The 15692-nt window shown below is 42.8% G+C and overlaps 8 protein-coding genes across 9 annotated transcripts; 1 reads left to right on the top strand and 7 right to left on the bottom strand.

Annotated features, from left to right (window-relative positions):
* Nucleotides 1-4: 4 nt before the first annotated feature.
* LOC145707729 (uncharacterized) lies at nucleotides 5-601 on the top strand. Its single transcript, XM_081785300.1, has 2 exons — nucleotides 5-117; nucleotides 177-601. Exons 1-2 carry the CDS (start codon nucleotides 74-76, stop codon nucleotides 544-546), a joined length of 414 nt encoding a protein of 137 aa, XP_081641426.1. The 5' UTR covers nucleotides 5-73; the 3' UTR covers nucleotides 547-601.
* A 68-nt stretch (nucleotides 602-669) lies between these two features.
* Nucleotides 670-2216, bottom strand: LOC145707785 (nucleoporin NUP35-like). The gene is made up of 8 exons (XM_081785365.1): nucleotides 2195-2216; nucleotides 1917-1981; nucleotides 1725-1872; nucleotides 1486-1677; nucleotides 1289-1441; nucleotides 1079-1243; nucleotides 822-1031; nucleotides 670-779 (listed from the first exon to the last, which is right to left on the bottom strand). Exons 2-8 carry the CDS (start codon nucleotides 1964-1966, stop codon nucleotides 729-731), a joined length of 969 nt encoding a protein of 322 aa, XP_081641491.1. The 5' UTR covers nucleotides 1967-1981; nucleotides 2195-2216; the 3' UTR covers nucleotides 670-728.
* On the bottom strand, nucleotides 2012-3691 carry LOC145707775 (uncharacterized). Its single transcript, XM_081785354.1, has 4 exons — nucleotides 3467-3691; nucleotides 2780-3248; nucleotides 2475-2738; nucleotides 2012-2356 (listed from the first exon to the last, which is right to left on the bottom strand). The coding sequence occupies exons 1-4, from the start codon at nucleotides 3674-3676 to the stop codon at nucleotides 2064-2066; spliced, it is 1236 nt and encodes a 411-aa protein (XP_081641480.1). The 5' UTR covers nucleotides 3677-3691; the 3' UTR covers nucleotides 2012-2063.
* Nucleotides 3692-3846: 155 nt separating this feature from the next.
* LOC145702590 (uncharacterized) lies at nucleotides 3847-8041 on the bottom strand. Of its 2 annotated transcripts, none has more exons than XM_081779826.1 (7): nucleotides 6483-8041; nucleotides 5941-6438; nucleotides 5727-5897; nucleotides 5342-5681; nucleotides 5172-5302; nucleotides 4924-5129; nucleotides 3847-4882 (listed from the first exon to the last, which is right to left on the bottom strand). In XM_081779826.1, the coding sequence occupies exons 1-7, from the start codon at nucleotides 7993-7995 to the stop codon at nucleotides 4622-4624; spliced, it is 3120 nt and encodes a 1039-aa protein (XP_081635952.1). In that variant the 5' UTR covers nucleotides 7996-8041; the 3' UTR covers nucleotides 3847-4621. The 2 variants fall into 2 exon arrangements, with proteins under 2 accessions (XP_081635952.1, XP_081635961.1); XM_081779835.1 differs by having other exon boundaries at nucleotides 3848-4882; nucleotides 4924-5115; nucleotides 5161-5302.
* Nucleotides 8042-8184: 143 nt separating this feature from the next.
* LOC145699153 (uncharacterized) lies at nucleotides 8185-9176 on the bottom strand. The gene is made up of 4 exons (XM_081776411.1): nucleotides 9028-9176; nucleotides 8858-8979; nucleotides 8573-8788; nucleotides 8185-8524 (listed from the first exon to the last, which is right to left on the bottom strand). The coding sequence occupies exons 1-4, from the start codon at nucleotides 9160-9162 to the stop codon at nucleotides 8254-8256; spliced, it is 744 nt and encodes a 247-aa protein (XP_081632537.1). The 5' UTR covers nucleotides 9163-9176; the 3' UTR covers nucleotides 8185-8253.
* Nucleotides 9177-9774: 598 nt separating this feature from the next.
* LOC145708433 (uncharacterized) lies at nucleotides 9775-11390 on the bottom strand. Its single transcript, XM_081786109.1, has 6 exons — nucleotides 11235-11390; nucleotides 11034-11185; nucleotides 10885-10985; nucleotides 10617-10833; nucleotides 10344-10574; nucleotides 9775-10299 (listed from the first exon to the last, which is right to left on the bottom strand). Exons 1-6 carry the CDS (start codon nucleotides 11380-11382, stop codon nucleotides 9841-9843), a joined length of 1308 nt encoding a protein of 435 aa, XP_081642235.1. The 5' UTR covers nucleotides 11383-11390; the 3' UTR covers nucleotides 9775-9840.
* Nucleotides 11391-11422: 32 nt separating this feature from the next.
* LOC145712234 (uncharacterized) lies at nucleotides 11423-12633 on the bottom strand. The gene is made up of 4 exons (XM_081789919.1): nucleotides 12560-12633; nucleotides 12371-12459; nucleotides 11907-12325; nucleotides 11423-11649 (listed from the first exon to the last, which is right to left on the bottom strand). The coding sequence occupies exons 3-4, from the start codon at nucleotides 12124-12126 to the stop codon at nucleotides 11423-11425; spliced, it is 447 nt and encodes a 148-aa protein (XP_081646045.1). The 5' UTR covers nucleotides 12127-12325; nucleotides 12371-12459; nucleotides 12560-12633.
* A 28-nt stretch (nucleotides 12634-12661) lies between these two features.
* On the bottom strand, nucleotides 12662-14894 carry LOC145699029 (uncharacterized). The gene is made up of 8 exons (XM_081776316.1): nucleotides 14777-14894; nucleotides 14259-14510; nucleotides 14124-14214; nucleotides 13932-14082; nucleotides 13627-13852; nucleotides 13371-13578; nucleotides 13027-13204; nucleotides 12662-12984 (listed from the first exon to the last, which is right to left on the bottom strand). The coding sequence occupies exons 2-8, from the start codon at nucleotides 14472-14474 to the stop codon at nucleotides 12921-12923; spliced, it is 1134 nt and encodes a 377-aa protein (XP_081632442.1). The 5' UTR covers nucleotides 14475-14510; nucleotides 14777-14894; the 3' UTR covers nucleotides 12662-12920.
* Nucleotides 14895-15692: the final 798 nt, after the last annotated feature.

Consider the following 15692-nt stretch of genomic DNA (forward strand, 5'->3'; position numbering starts at 1 on the left):
ATTCTAAGCAGCATCAACTTCCAGTGAACCAACACAGGAAAAAAAATACAATAGCTCTTTTTAAAACTCGAAAATGAAAGTCACCGCTCTCCTCGTCGCCGCTGCTTCTGCTCAAAAGTAAGTTTCTTCCTTGATTTCAGCAACCAACTTCGAACTATCACTAATCTTCATTCTAGCGCCGAAAAGCGATTGAACAAGATCAGCAGACATATGGACACTCTCCTCGATTTGATGGAAAACAACACCACCGCTTCCGTCGCCAGAGTTGGCCGAGCAAACGCTTGGGTCACCAAGCTCCTCAGCCAGGCTGGCCAAATCAACGCCACCCTTTGCGCCACAGTCGAATCCATCGACGAAGCCGGTGATGCCCTCGTTTTCGACCAGGAAAGCTACTGCAAGCTCACCGGACAAGTGCAAACTGCCCTTCGCTCCTACGTCCGCACCTTCGGCTGCCCCGAGACGTACCCAAAGAAGAACTTCGAAGCTGTTTTTGCCAAACGAACGAACCGCGTCAAGAACATTTTCTCCCGCGCTGGTGACTGTTGAGACATTCATTTTCAACTAACTTTTTTGTACTTTCTTTTGTAATAAACCTTTTCAATTAAAAACCTTGTTGTTCTTGAAAGCTTTTACTTGACAAAAAAGCTTGTTCTTCGTCAAGAAGGATGATTAAAACGGTGAATTTTATTCATAAGTTATCGGCAGCTAAAGAAGCGCAGTCAGAAAAGTTACCAGTCTCCGAACAGCAAGCTCATTGTCTTCCCCATAAAAGAGTTGTCCTGAAACGAACGTTATTTCAAACAGTAAAAAGTAGGGGCTACTTTTTTAGGAGCGTTGGTTTCATTAGCGTAGTGATTGGTGGTGCTCATGCTGTGGCCTGCGACCGAGTGCATGCGGCGCATTCCTCGCCGGGTGGGCGTTCCGGAGATGGATGGGGAGAAGCTGTTGAACGATCGGTCCCCGAGAACGCTTCGGTTCCGCGGCGGTACGTTTTCAGACCCAGTTTGGTTCGCGCTGAAGGTGTTTCCGAACTAGAGAAGTTTTTGTTAGAATTTTGTTTTCGGAGAGGGGCATTTACCTTTGTCATATCTACTGAAGCCACTTGTTCCTGTCCTGGATCTACGATGCAGGGTATCACTCCTATCATGATGTTTCCGTCAATGATCTTTCCATTTTTACTCAAGGCCTTTTGAGCTTGCATTTTATTCGAGTACTGTACGTGAATCCAATTAGCATTTTCGGTCTAAAAGGCGCATTCAAACTCTTGTGATCATGAAAATATCTCTACCTGTGGTATGTAGTTGACAATGACGCCGTATTGTCTAAATTGTCGAATTATAAACGCCTCAGCAGCACTTGGAAATCCGAAAATTGTGATCCAAGTAGGATCGCTCGTCACGCGCCCTCCGTTTTGAAAGAACGGATCCAACTGAGTCGGCGACTGAAGAATGGGATTAAAAATTAAAAAAAAAGATATCTCTTTACTTTTGGAGCGCCGTTTTGAGTGTGTTGATTGATGGACGTATTCTGCTCTTCAGAAATTATCATTGATGCATTTCCGCCGACAGATTTGTTATGAGCGTGAGGACTGGGAGGAGAAAAAAGAGCATTCAATGACGCGACTGGAGGTCCGAGTGATTTTACTTCTGTTCTGTCTGGCAATCGGGGCTTGGCAAGCTTAAATATCGATAAGATTATCGAAAGATAATTGGGTACAAAGTCACCTGACTTTCGCTTCGTGATCCTGGTGTTCCGGGTGTCTGTGATTTTGGAGAAACTGCTGATTGAAGTGATCTGGTGACTGTAGGCGTGGATTGACTCGATCCGATCAAGAAATTTGGCAGAAATGTTTGGCTCCCAGGCTTGCTCAATCTATCACTTTCACTCAGAAGACAGAACAATTAAAGTGCGCTTACCGATCATTACTTTGCTGGGGCGAGCCAAGGGACATCGGCTCAACATCCATTATCCCTTTTCAATTCTAAGGAAAAGGAATGAGAAGTAAAATTTCTTTCAATGGTTTAGTATCAGTATTAAAAATGAAGTGACATGGGCAGATGAATTTATGAAGTGTTTGTTCCTGTTTCTGTGGGAGTAGTTTCTGTTGGCGTGGTTGGGTGTTCAGAAACATATCGAATCCCGCGAGTGAGGCCATTCGATGCAATAGGATCGTGGTACGAAAAGTCACTATCACCATTTTCATCTTCTTCGTTGAGTGAGCTTCTCTTTGGATCGGAAATGTTCGACAAGTCGATGTGAGTGACTTTCTGTGAGCTGGTGTCTTCTTCAATCTCCTCTTCTTCTTCTTCTTCTCTGAATAAAATGCGCCCCTGTTTTGGTTTGGTGAGGAATTTAACTGATTTCATGGCTCAAAAACGATTTTATCAGAGATCGACAGATGGCTAAAGCCATTGAAATTTGAGATTTGAAAATTCCAAAATCAATACTCGATTATTTTCAGTTTGGAGCCTGGCCTAATGGATGTACTTTCAAAGTTCGAGATGAAGTGGGAAGGAATGGGTAAATGTACGCCTCCACGATTGGATAGTTGAATCTGTCCATGAGTTCGACTTTTTTGGCGTCAATCATTTGGTAGTAGGCAGTGAGCTTGTCAATTTCTCGGGCGTGGTCGCGTGTGTACAGGACGGAGACGTTTTCATCTTTCCCTACTATTGGTTCTAGTGTTGGAACCATGCGGCAGAATCGAGCTTGAGCGGGGAAACGAAGCAGATCTTCGTCTAAAGAGCAGTGAGATAAAAAACTACGGAGAGTTACTTACGCATCATGAGCACATTTTCGATAGACACATTCACTGCCTCTCCAGTATCGACGCAAAGAATTCGACAATCATTTCCGATTATTCTCGTTACTCTTCCTCTTTTGAAGCTTTCCCCGTCTGGCATCTTCACTACAACGAGTTCCATCAAGCTCGGCGCTCGGCTTCGAAACTCGTACTGGGCTTCTCCGATTAGATAAATATTCTTGATCGCTTCTTCGATTTTGTGGTGTGCTGAGTATTTCTTGTCGAACTCAGCGAGTGACGGGATTGTGTGCGCTTTGTCTTTCCAGAACGGATGAGTGAAGGGACCAACGATTCGATAGATGAATCCGTTTCTTTGACTTTCGTACTTAATCCGCTTGATGAAGTATCTATCGTTTTGCTTGACATCGAATTGGGAATTCGGAAGATGGATGTGGATCAGATGCTGCGGGACCGTTCCGGCCCGGTCCGCCACGGGATGAATGAACTGAAAAAGACCATAAGTTTCGAATGAGCTTGTTTTACCGGTATTATAATTGATGAGCGGTCGGTAGGCGGATGATTATAAAAATGTTGCGTCCTTTCCGATATAGAATGAGAGATGCAAAACATCGTCACTACCACTGACCCTACCTTTTTCTCAGAATAACAGAAAGAGCCCCCATAAAGGAAACCTACACTTTAATATCAACCGATGAAACTCACCGGGCAACGATGTCCAAGCCGGCAACTACCGATAGTTTTCAGCTCCTTCCTGCAAACTTCTCGCTCGTTCACTTCTGCTCTTCCCGACTCAATCATAAGCGCGTCCACTCTCTTTCGATCCCTGGTTCCATTTTTGAAGTCAAGAAATTGGTTCGAGTTTAAGAGCAGTGGATCCTTGACACTCTTGATTCTGTCTTTATTCGCTCTCATGCTCTATCTGAATTAATTCCTTTCTCAAAAGAGACTTTGGTGATAAATTGATGGCCCATCAATGGTGGGTGAATTGGTAACTGCAGCTTTAAGGGACCTGGGCGAGCAGCGCTGAGCCAAACTTCACGCGCCCGCCGTTCTTCTTAGAAACAAGATTTTTTAAAATTTCTTTTTGTAAATTATATCTCCGAATCTTCAGCTTTCTTTTCCAATTCTTAGTTTTTCTCTATCATTCTTGGTTAATGAGCTAGCGAAAAAAAGAGAAGCCCAACTTCAAAAGGCATCAAGTCTTGCGGACTAAATTTTTTCTTCATGAAACTAGCACCATTGAAAAGAGCGTTAAATTCTGAACAGATCCCACTCCATCAGCTAAACTAAATCTGTACATACTGGAGATAGAGCCCAGATAAACAAGATAACTTAGCGCCCGCGCAGCGGGAATCATGTCCAGGAAGCCCAAAATAGCTAAATCGGAGCGTCCAGCCGCGCCGCGACCAGCTGCGCGCGCTAAGTAATTTTCTTAATCTGGCCTTACACGCCAATAAGTAAAGACTTAGTTTAGCTGATGGAGTGGGATCTGTTCAGAATTTAACGCTCTTTTCAATGGTGCTAGTTTCATGAAGAAAAAATTTAGTTTGCAAGACTTGATGCCTTTTGAAGTTGGGCTTCTCTTTTTCTCGCTAGCTCATCAACCAAGAATGATAGAGAAAAACTAAGAATCGGAAAAGAAAGCTGAAGATTCGGAGATATAATTTACAAAAAGAAATTTTAAAAAATCTTGTTTCTAAGAAGAACGGCGAGCGCGTGAAGTTTGGCTCAGCGCTGCTCGCCCAGGTCCCTTAAGTAAAAATTTGAAGAGATATCTGTAAAAGGCGATATGGATATGGCTAGAACTTTAGTCGGTATTTTTTCTGTGAAGAGGCAGTAAATTTAAGTGAAGCAGATTTATAAATCAAAAGGAATGAAGCGTCCCGCGGTGTGAGTTTGGCGGATTCCCTCGTATTCTTCGCATCCAACGATAGCCTTGATTTTTCGATCGAGTGGGGTGAGCTCCTCGCGGCCGAAAACTAGACGCCCGTCCTCGTTGGTTTGGAACGGTGGGAGAGGGACGTCGTGGCGAATGTAGACCTCCTGGCCCCATTGCTTACGCTTTTCATCAAAATCCGGGTCGCAGCAGGACAGGACGACGGGCAAGATTTTACCGTGCTGAATTCAAAATTAACAACGGCGAATAATTGAGAACGTACCTCTCTATCCTCGCAAGCAGTCATCTCGAATTTGACATTGTTCTTTTCCATAGCTTCCACGTATTTTCTGAATGCTACGATTTCGGCATCGGTGAAGTATTTTCGACCCGCCTGCGGAATCATTGGCCGAGGAGCACCAGAGTCCACGTATACCTTGAGCCGACAGGCGACGGTCAGTTCTGGCTGCAAGAGCTGAAGAAGCGCGTCTGTAAAATGGGAGTTTATAAGGTGACTTACTAATTGTCCACCTGGATGATCTGGAAAAGCGCTGTTGATTGATTCCTCACTCCAGGTATACAGAGGCGATTGAGGCTTGAAAATCTCGCCTCGATCGACATCGACGACGGTGACTCCGCTGAGGATGTCAATAACTTTGCCGCTAAAAAATTAATAAAAAAAATCCTCTATTTTCACTAACCGAATCCATGACTGTTCTTTTGGATTATAAGTGAACACAAACATTCCGTAGTCGGCTTCTTCCTTCGGAATAATGAGGTAGTCATGGTTTTTGATCGGGTGCATCTCTGTTCGTAAAAAGTCAAGCATAGCTCGATAATGCCACTTTGACTTAGGAAAGAGAGGCTTCTGCAGTTGAGCAAGGAAGAGGCCAACTCCTTGGATAACGCTGACGATTTTGATCGGAATTCGGTTTGTTGTTGCTCGTTCTCCTCCTTCGATGTCCAAGAATTTGTTCGGGCCAAGAGCGGCTCGCTCGTCCATTTTATTTAATTCTTCAAATTCTCTTTCGAAGTCCTCATCTGAAATAAATATGAGTTCCTATTCGACAACGAGGTTTGACTAACCATCATCCTCATAGTAGTTTTCTTGAGCTGGCCGTGCAGGTGGTGCAGGCGGTTGAGTATTCGGCACATTTTGATGGTCAAAAGCAAGATGACCGTGCTTTTGTTGAACTTTTGCTGTCGGGAAGTGAAGCTCATGTCGCACGGGCTCTTCATACACTGGTGTGTCTTGCTCTTGAATTACTTATCGAGAATGTAATCCCAACATTTTATTTACCTTTTCGCTGACGATAACCAATGTGACTGCGAGAAGGATGAGGAGGTGGCTTCGTGATTTTTTGGTCCTGTGGTGGGTTCGTCGTCGTTGTCTGAATTGGACTAAAAGCGTTGGCCATAGCAGCCATCCGCCCTCTATCTCCAACTCTGCTTCCACCTCTTGAACCTCTTCTTGCTCTCGAACTATATTCCTCTCGATGAGACGAGATCCGACTATCACCAGCTTCAGAAACCTTGGTGTCTTCTTCATCTTTCTTCGAAGAAACTCTTGTCTCATCATCGGCCTTCGTTACTTTCGTGCCTCCCTCGCTCTCAACCTTAGAAGTTCTCGTAGAACTCGTACGTTTCTCCCTACGTCTTTGCAAGTCGCTCCTTCGCTTTTCTCGTTCTTCCTCGCGGGTCATACTTGCACTGCTGATTCGGCTTCCAGACTTGAGATTGGAAGACGTTCCATGCAAAAGCGAGCTGCTCATGTATCGCATTCCTGTCGCAAGAATACCTTAAATAGATTTTTGGATTGGGAACTGATTGAATTGATCTTACCTTCAGCATTAACGCAGCTAGATGCTTCCTCTCCATCGGATTCATTTTCTTCCGAAGACCCTCGGCCGGGCTGAGGTAACTTCCCGATACCGCTGATCGCACTGATTTCTTTCACTCGATTTTTATCTGGCAGCTGCTCAATATCAGAACCGTCACTCACACACTTCAAATTCGATGGTGGCTTGAATCCTTCTGAAAACAAGGAGCCAGGCTGCTCTTCTCGGCTTATGCTTGCTTTTGCGGTCGAATACGTTTCCGATTCTTCAGGTGTTGGCTTCTCTGTTTCATCATCGTCTGATTGATTTAAATTCTCGTGTGTGCTTTTCGATGAGACGCTTTCTTCTTCAGCGACGTAGCGAGGACCTTGAGGAGCTTCTCCGAGATAGTCTTCGACAGTTGGCAGGACTTCATATTCACTTACCTGTTCCTCAGGCACAACTGGCTCTGAACTTGTAATCTCGTGACTAGAATCTTCGCTCTCTTCACTCGTATAGTCTTCTACTTGTTCAATGGGTTTGGCTTCAACAACAGGCTCGGAGTAAATCTGCTCGGCATGCTCCTTCCTCTTGCTTGTGGGACGAGAAAGTTCATCTTCTTTTTGCTTTTGAGCTCTTCTTTCCTTGTCTCTTTTAAGTCGCTCTTTGAACTTTGAGTTTCGATCGGAAGGAGGATTTTCTTTTAGTATTGGAGGATTTTCTTCTCGTAGTTTTTCCCCCCATAATCGGAGATCCTGCTCATGCGAATCTTCGCTTGGGAACCGACGTTGATGTTCTTTCTCATCCTCAAGAATTTCGCAATCAAGCACTGGAGGTGGAATACCAGCTTTGATTCTCCTCATATCATCTTCTATCAACAGCTCACTCAATGGTTTGTCTTGTGATCGAACTGGAGTTCTTACGCTGCGACTAAGCTGCCCATGACGATCAGAAGCAAATGAACTCCGCGGATCTTGACTGACTTGTTGGTTCGCTTCCTGTCTTTGTCGCCGTTCTCGACAAATACGCTCAATAGATCGATCTCGTTGGCTGTGGATCTGATCTGGCCGTCGGTGAATGTTTTCAGAATGAAAAGATTGAGGCGACGATATGTTTGCTCGTTCAGTTCGCAGAATTTGATCGCTGTATGCCTGACTAGGAGGGTAGACTGGGTGTTGATGAGGATGGAAAGCTTGCTGATGAGAAACTCGTTCGAAGGAGCTGTAACGAGATGAGGGATTCGTGGTTGGCATTGGCTGCATCATCTCCAACCCGTCCTGGATTTGCTTCTCCAATGTCTGGAGGACTTCTCGGTTATGTTTGATAGCTCTACGCTCGGCGACGCTCATCTGTCCATCGTAGCCGCACTGGGCCTTCAGAGCGTCTTTTAGATCACATATTTTCCCAAGCAGCGAAGTCACGTGATTCCGATGGTCCAGGCGAACTGCCTCCTCGTATGGCATGTTGACATCTTCTGCAGTAAACGACACATTGGAGAGATCATCTTGGCTTTGTCCGAATGCTTCTTGGTCCGACATTCTCTTATCTGAAGTAGGAAAGAGTGAGAGGAGTGGAACGAAGACGATGAGGACAAATCAGAATTGCTCCGACTGCCGCCCCCGCTCGAAATCCATGCACAATGGGCCATTAAAATCTAGGGAGCATTTTTTAAACAGTCTTGAAAGCTCGCATCGCAATTCAAAAACTCAACAAAATTCAGATAATAAATATTTTATTAAAATCTACAGAATCCGCTCGTAATAACAGTTATCTTCGTTAGCCATCACAAAATAAATTTAAATTCCAGCTTTCAATTCAAATTGCGGCAACAACTCATCCATGTTCTTCCTCTGCAGTTTCACGCTCTCATCATCTTTCTTCACGGTGCATTTGATCTTGGGATTATCCAAATGTCTAATTAGGGAGCGTTTCGTGCCGAACTCTTTTTTACACACGGGACAGGGAAATGTCAACCCTTGGTGGACAGTTTTGTAGTGCTCTTTCAGCGCTTTTTTCGTTTCGTATTCGCGGCCGCACATGCCACAGACGCTGACTTCGATAAAATCCCTGAATAAAAATAAGAAGTTTTACTATTCTTCGAACTTGATAAATTACCTTTTATCATGAACAGTTTTGATATGCACCCTCAAACTAGACGCCGTAGACAAGGTCTTCTCGCAATGCGGGCACTTTTGCGGCTTCTCGCATTCCCTCACTTTCTTTTCATTGTGGCTTTTCTTGTGCTTGATCATTACTGACATCAAATCAGTAACGAAGTCGCACTTGTCGCATGTGTGGGTTTTGTGCCTCGCCAGGTGGCGTTTCAATTGACTAAAATGTTATTTTCATTTTACACTCACGCAAAGACTCAATCAATCATTGATAAAGCCCCTCGGTTACCTTGAATAAATAAAGGTTTTCTCGCATTTCGTACATTTATGTTTCTTTTCACTCTCAATGTGCGTCAATTCATGCGTCGCCCTGTTCTTTTTTCGAGTAAATGTCGACTCACAATGAGAACACTTCAAACAAGCATAATAAAGTACCATCAAAGCCATATTTTAATAAACCTTGAACAATCGCTTCGGCTTTTCTTCCTCTTCTTTGCATTCCATCAACTCCACCTCTTCTTTTAACTCTGCTTCGGAGTCGTCATCAGGCTCATAGGCCGATTCCGATTGTCTATCCGACTCTACTTCGCTCATATCGACATTCTATTACTATTGACATTATTGAGATATTCTCTTCCATGATTTCAATTTGCAATGCATTTTTTTGAATAAAAAACAGTCTTAAAAAGTGTTTGTTGTTTATTATCGCATTTCAACATAGCTAATATAGATCATTGTCGATTTCTTCAAGCAGATGGACGAGATCTCCAAATGGTTCTTTTTGAAGGGGATCTCGGGTGAACATCATGATTGGAGAGCCTTGTGAAGCGCGAGGATCGTAGATGTTTTCAAGGGGAACAGTTCTCTTTGCCATTCCAGAAACTATTCCTGCGAGAATTGCCTTGGTTGACTTCAAAAACGTGCTAATCATTAGGACTCCTTATGCTAATAATAAAGAGATCTCGGAAGCACTAATAGTTTTTGAAGCCGTAACAATACCGAGCTCGTCCTCATTTCGATTATAAAAAATAAGTCTCTTTTTGGGTCAGCAAAAAACTGCTTTCTAACCTGAATCTAATATCCCCGATTTATATACACATAGAAACCTGCGTATCACTAGCGCCACTATCGAGCCCCACTCTAACGAGCCAACCTTGTGCTACTGTAAAAAACGAGGGGCAACTGTACTCGTTTACCTTTTTGGCGTCATTACTTTATTAAAAAATCACGTGTTTTTTCAAATAGAAACAAGGGCAGTGTGGAAAATTTGAACTAGCTTTTCTTCTTGATCATGTTGTTCCAAAAGTCGTTGCTGCCAAATTCAGCTTTTCGCTTTTTAGATTCGGGCTCTTTTTCTTTTGGTTCTTCGGCTTTTGGCTCTGGTACTTCGGGTTTCGCGAAAAATCCAGCGGGAAGGCTTGCAGGAGGTTCCTCATCACTATCACTTTCAGCTGGAGTATTTTCTGGAATTTCTTCTACTTCTGTTGGAATTCTAGTGGGAGCTTGATCATCTTCCATTTTTGTAGGTTCCTCGTTCTCTTCCTTGTTGTCAGTTGTTTCCTCATCACTACTGCTCGAGCCATACCCAGCAAATCCCGAAACAAGTTGAGCTTTTGCCTTTTCTTTTGCTGCCTCCGCGGCTTTTTTCGCGGCTTCATTTCGCTTCACTTGCTCTTGGAACTCGCGATAGGACATTCCCTTTTTCTTGCCCTCCGTAGTTTTCGCTTTGACCTGGATTAGAAAGTTAATTAAGAATTCAAAGCATTGGTGCAAACCTTCACGATTGAACCAAACTTTTTAAGACTTGATTTTTTGTCCAGCGCTTCTCGCAGCTGACGTGACCGTTTATCTTCGATAGAGCTCAGTATCGGGTTTTCCTCTTCTTCGAGGTTCAATGTCAGGTAGTCAGATGACTTGACATCTTTGAGCATGTTCAAGACATCGACTTGATCTTGATCCTCTTGCTTTTCATCCTCCTTTCCAAGCCGCCAGAGGTCTTGTTGGCTCTTGAAAATCGGTTTTATTTGAAGTCTAAGGAAGGCGCTTACCTCTGATAAAATATTGATATCTTTTTCGAGCAAAAATTCTTGAAGCTTTTGCTGGAATTCCCTTTCGTCGTTGATCTTTTTCAGCGCTTTTAGCTGCGCTTTATCAGCGTCTCCAGCCATTTCCGCCAGCTCAAAAATCTCCTCCAAGTTTTCTTGCATAATGAGTTGCGCATTCGATTTTTGAGTTCTGTTTTCCAGTGCGATCATCGGATTTAACCTTCACAATGAATTTGAGACGCGATTCTTTTGTCTATCTGCGGTTTATTACCTTTCTTCCTCCGCTTTAGCTTCTTCTTCGCGCTTTTCCATGAGCTGCCACATTCTATTAGCCTCGAAGTTTCGCGTCGCCCCCGATTCCATAGCATAATCCTAGATAAAAGTCTAGATCGGGGGTATTTAAAGGGGAGTCTAGTTAACCTGATTAGCTGGATCTGTTTTGAAAGTAATGGTAGCTACACACTTGGTGCAGCGAATGTAGAATCGACGGATCGGAATCGTGCCAAGGTATTTTTCGCCTTTGATAGTTTCAACTCGGGAGTTGAATTTGGTTCCTCGGTAGATATAATTTCCTTGAATATGGGAAAGATTAGGAGGGATAAAAGAGAGGAGATGAATTACCGCAGGTTTTGCAGCGCATGTGGAATGGAGCCATAGTACGGATGATCATGATCTTATCCTCAATGGCTCCTGCTCCCTTGTTTCGAGGCAACCTCCTCGGATCATAATCCGGAGGGTAGTATTTATTCAACACCTTTCGTTCCGACATGGTCTATAAACAAACTCATTAAAGTTACTGTATTAGATTATTAAAAGATGTCGGGATTGAAATAGTCAGGTTTGACAAGCAGCGAGTAGGGCATCGCGTCTTTGGCGTATTCAATATCAGAAACGTCGATATCTTTGCCCGGCAATTTTATGATTGCCAGCGAGTTGAAAGCAGTGAGTTCATCCTCCCAATTATTCTCGACTGGGAGGCATGTCAGGACCGTCATATTGCTGAGATATCGGTTCAGAATTTTCAATTCGCTTCGTTCTGAATTGGAATAATTAAATCAGGATAATATACAGGTAAATATAGCTCAAATAATGTCAGATCATCATCGTCTGTAAAGAAAAATAAATAAATTGGTGGATAATTGATGGCTGCTATGATTGGATTATCTTTTTTACAGACAAAAATGGAGCAAAAGATTAACACAGGAGAAATACCGATTATCGGTCGTAAGAAAGACGCGTGGGCAGTTAGCCAGCTTATTATCTAAGCACCAGAAAATGCTTGAGAATTCTTACCTTCGTTCGATTGAGTTTCGATAATATTTTCGAAGTTATTGACTATCAGAACTGTCGGGCTTGTCTCGTCTCTTCTCAGATACAGGAGCCAGTCAATAAGCCAAAGCGGAACGTGAGGTAAGTACAGAAGCATTGGCCCTGTAAACTGTGCATCTTCGAGTGCCGAAAATGATGCTTTTACGAATAAATCTCCGAGAAGCTGGTGATCATCAGGAGTCATTATTGGATCGTGAATATTAATCGAAAGAGGGCTCAGGTGCTCGCGTAGACAGCCAGAATGGTTTTTAAAATTTATGCATAAATAGATTTTCTTTCTGTATTATTAAAAACCATTGAAACCTAATAAAGCCGTTTGATGACGGGAGGACCTCGAATTGGCCGGTGATCCAAGACCGTAGCAGTGTATGTTAAATATGCCTCTTTAAATAAAATATGTTAAAAAGCTATTGAAAGTCGAGTTAAACCTTTCGACTAATCCATCCAGCTGACCTTTCATCTGTGCGAAGAACGGAGAATCTTCCATTGACTTGATAATATTTTGGATTTGAAGGCCCTAATCTGAGGTTGAGAAAAGAGCCGTATGTTTTATATAAGCTTTTAATAACGTTTAGTGTTGGATATAATGGCTTTATTGAGATATAAATATATTCAACCTTTTTACCCAGTTTGGCGGCCTGTACGCGTTTTTCTTCTGTTTCTTGGAGTTTTTAGCTTGTTTCCACATTCTTAACAGGATAAATGAAGATGACTCTCTCTCGGATGTGAACGCGGAACTAGGTCAAGTTGAAAGTAACAGCAGCCGGTCGACGGCGTGTGAGAATAGAAAATGATAAGGAGCAAGGACGAACATAATGCTCGGAACATAAATTTACAGAAAATTAAGAAGCAGGGCGAACACAGCTTATAATAGTAAGGTCAAGGTCGGAGAGCAAATGACCGGTTAAATGAAAATAGAACGAGTTTGAAGCGAGAGCGAATAGGTGGTGAAATAATGTGGAAATTAACGCTGAAATACTAGTCTTTTCTTTCGGGATTGTATTCTTGAGTCGGCGGAAGAGCATTCCAGTCACGCATTTGCCTTTAAAACTTTTTAGCACAGGATGGGATGATGATCCTTTACCTTGTTGTTTCTTTTTTGACATAATTAAAAGGATTCTGAAGCTTGACAACACCAACACCTCCACCAAGCCGTCTGTAATGCATGTTTCCCTTTCCAGAGCACATCCTCCACGAGCCATTTTCACTGTCAAGAATTTCCACGGATTTGAGATAATTCAACCCATCAAAACCACCGACAGCTGAAAGAAAAGAGGATGAACTTACGTAATTTATGTGTAACTACTGATGAACACGACGTCAAAAATCTGTCAAAGTATGGATCACAAAGATGCCTAATTACATCAAAAAGGCGTCCAAAAGTGAACATGATCCTGGACTCATAGAATCGAGCATATTTTATCATACCTAGAAGTTGTCCACCAACGACGGCTAAGCCAACGCCGGAGCGCTTCATTTGCATCGCGACAACTGGCGTCCATCTGTCATCCTTGTCGCAGTAGCGTTCGACAGAGTTCAGTTCTGTACAGTCGTCACGCCCACCGACGGCGTAGATGTAGTCGTTGTAGACCGCGCAGCCGAGATGCTTGCGAGCAGTGGACATAGAGCAAACTTTCTAAAAATGATGATTCTAGCGCTGAGAATTAATTTGCATCTCTCCTACTTGCCAAGTGTCATTCTTAGGGTTGTATTTCTCCACCGAGTCCCAGGGTTTTCCTCCGTCGGAGCCTCCAACTGCATAAACAAACTCATTCAGCACGGCTACTCCTACTCCCAGTCGCCTTGTCTTCATCGATGCCTTGCGCTCCCATTTATTATTCGCCTGATCGTATCTTTCAACCAAATCGAGGCAGGAACCGCCGTCTTGGCCACCGATTGCGTATAAATACCTTAAAAGATTCATAATAATTTTTCAACAGAAATGGCCCTAAAAGGAGGGACAAATTAATTAATGACATTAGTACCCACCCATTAAGGACGGCGACTCCAACACTTGTTCGACAGGTTGATGTTGGCGCTACAGCAGTGCTCCATGCGTTTTCGTCATTCGGGTCGAATTTCTCAACTGTTTGGAGGTAAGAGGTACCGTCGTGCCCTCCGATCGCGTAGATAATGTTATCTAAAAACGATTTCAAAGAAGAAACTTTCCATTTCTTTTACCAAGAACAGCCACGCCGACGCCACACCGACGCTTGTTCATTGATGCAACCATGCTCCATTCTTCCCTTACTGGATCGTACCTTTCAACCGTCTAGAACGTCCTTTTAAACCCACTATTTGTCCATATTTTTCTACCTGAATAGCATCTCCACTGCACCAACCTCCAACTGCGAACAAAAATTCATATGGATTGACCGGCCGTCTTGGACGCGTCCTTGGCCCTTGCATACGACCACGCTCTTGCGGAAGAAGAAGATAGTTTTTCGCCTCGTCAACGAAGTCACGCGACTCTTCATCTGCCTTGATAAGTTGAGAGTTACTGCAAGTTCCAACAAGAAAGACAGGTGTCATGAGCGGGAAGCGCACGTGTTTGAGAACTTTTTATTGGTTTTTATGGAAGAAAAACGCGGTAATAGAATTCAATGATTATCTGTTTTTTATTTCTTTTCAATAATATTTTTTTCAATGATGGGCAGTGAGTATAAACTATTTTAGTCACTCTCGAAGTCGCTATCTAAGAAGCATACTTCGTATGCAATGCGACGGATCTTTTCTCGCTTGGATAATTTTCTTCCGAAGCCGTGTTTTCTTTTTACACGCTGAATTAGCCATTTGACTAAAGTCGAAAATCATCAAAACCTTCCTTTCGAGAGAAAACTCTTTCTATTCTGCAAATCATGTTCGATCCAAGCCATGGCGGCTTTGTAAACTTCTTCCTCGCACGAAACATTGAGCTCGTCTGACTTTATAATTTCTTTGAGCTGGTCATAGGTAGGGTTCGCGCCCAAAAATCAACTGCCCGAAATACTTATTGAATCTTTCTAAATTTTAGATATATAATAGATAAGGGCAAATATGAAATATCTTCTTTTAAAATTTTTCAAAATTTTAGAGGGTTGAAGAAAAAATAAGCCCCAAAAATGGCAAAAAATGGGTTGAGCATGTTAGTCAGCCCAAAATTAAAAATTTCAAAAAAGGGGATGATCAGTAGAGTTTTCTGATCATTATTCCATAAAAAATTTTGGGAAGCATCGACGGTTTCCTAGAATTTACAAAAACTGCCTTTTTGGCAATATTTTTCTGTTACGTGATCATGCGCGCGCACGCATAACCGCGCGTGATAGGGGGTGGCCACGCGAAATTCCAATCAATTTCGCCGGAATATTTTAATCCTTCTTTTAAACACTATAAATAAACAATTCGTAATATAGATAATAATATTAAAATGAATCATAGCTAAGAAAACATTAATTAATAATAAATAGTCATAAATTGAAAATTATTCTCCTTTTTTCTTGGAGAATACGTAAAAATCAGTTTTTCGGAGCATAATTCTACCCCCCATATTTCTTGTGCTCATTTAAAAGAAAAACTTCTAAAATTTCGAATTGGCTGTGTAAATCCAGACCAAAGTGATCGAGCTAGAGACATTCTCCAACGATGCCGCTCCTGTCAAACTCGAAACTCCGTTCCATGACTTTTAAATTTAAGGGGCTTGACGGCCCTTCGGGCCGTCTCAGCCCCGTTCCATGACTTTTAAATTTAAGGGGCTTGACGGCCCTTCGGGCC

The sequence above is a fragment of the Oikopleura dioica genome, chromosome 1, assembly GCF_907165135.1.
Source record: "Oikopleura dioica chromosome 1, OKI2018_I68_1.0, whole genome shotgun sequence".
NCBI classification, from domain to species: Eukaryota; Metazoa; Chordata; class Appendicularia; order Copelata; family Oikopleuridae; genus Oikopleura; species Oikopleura dioica.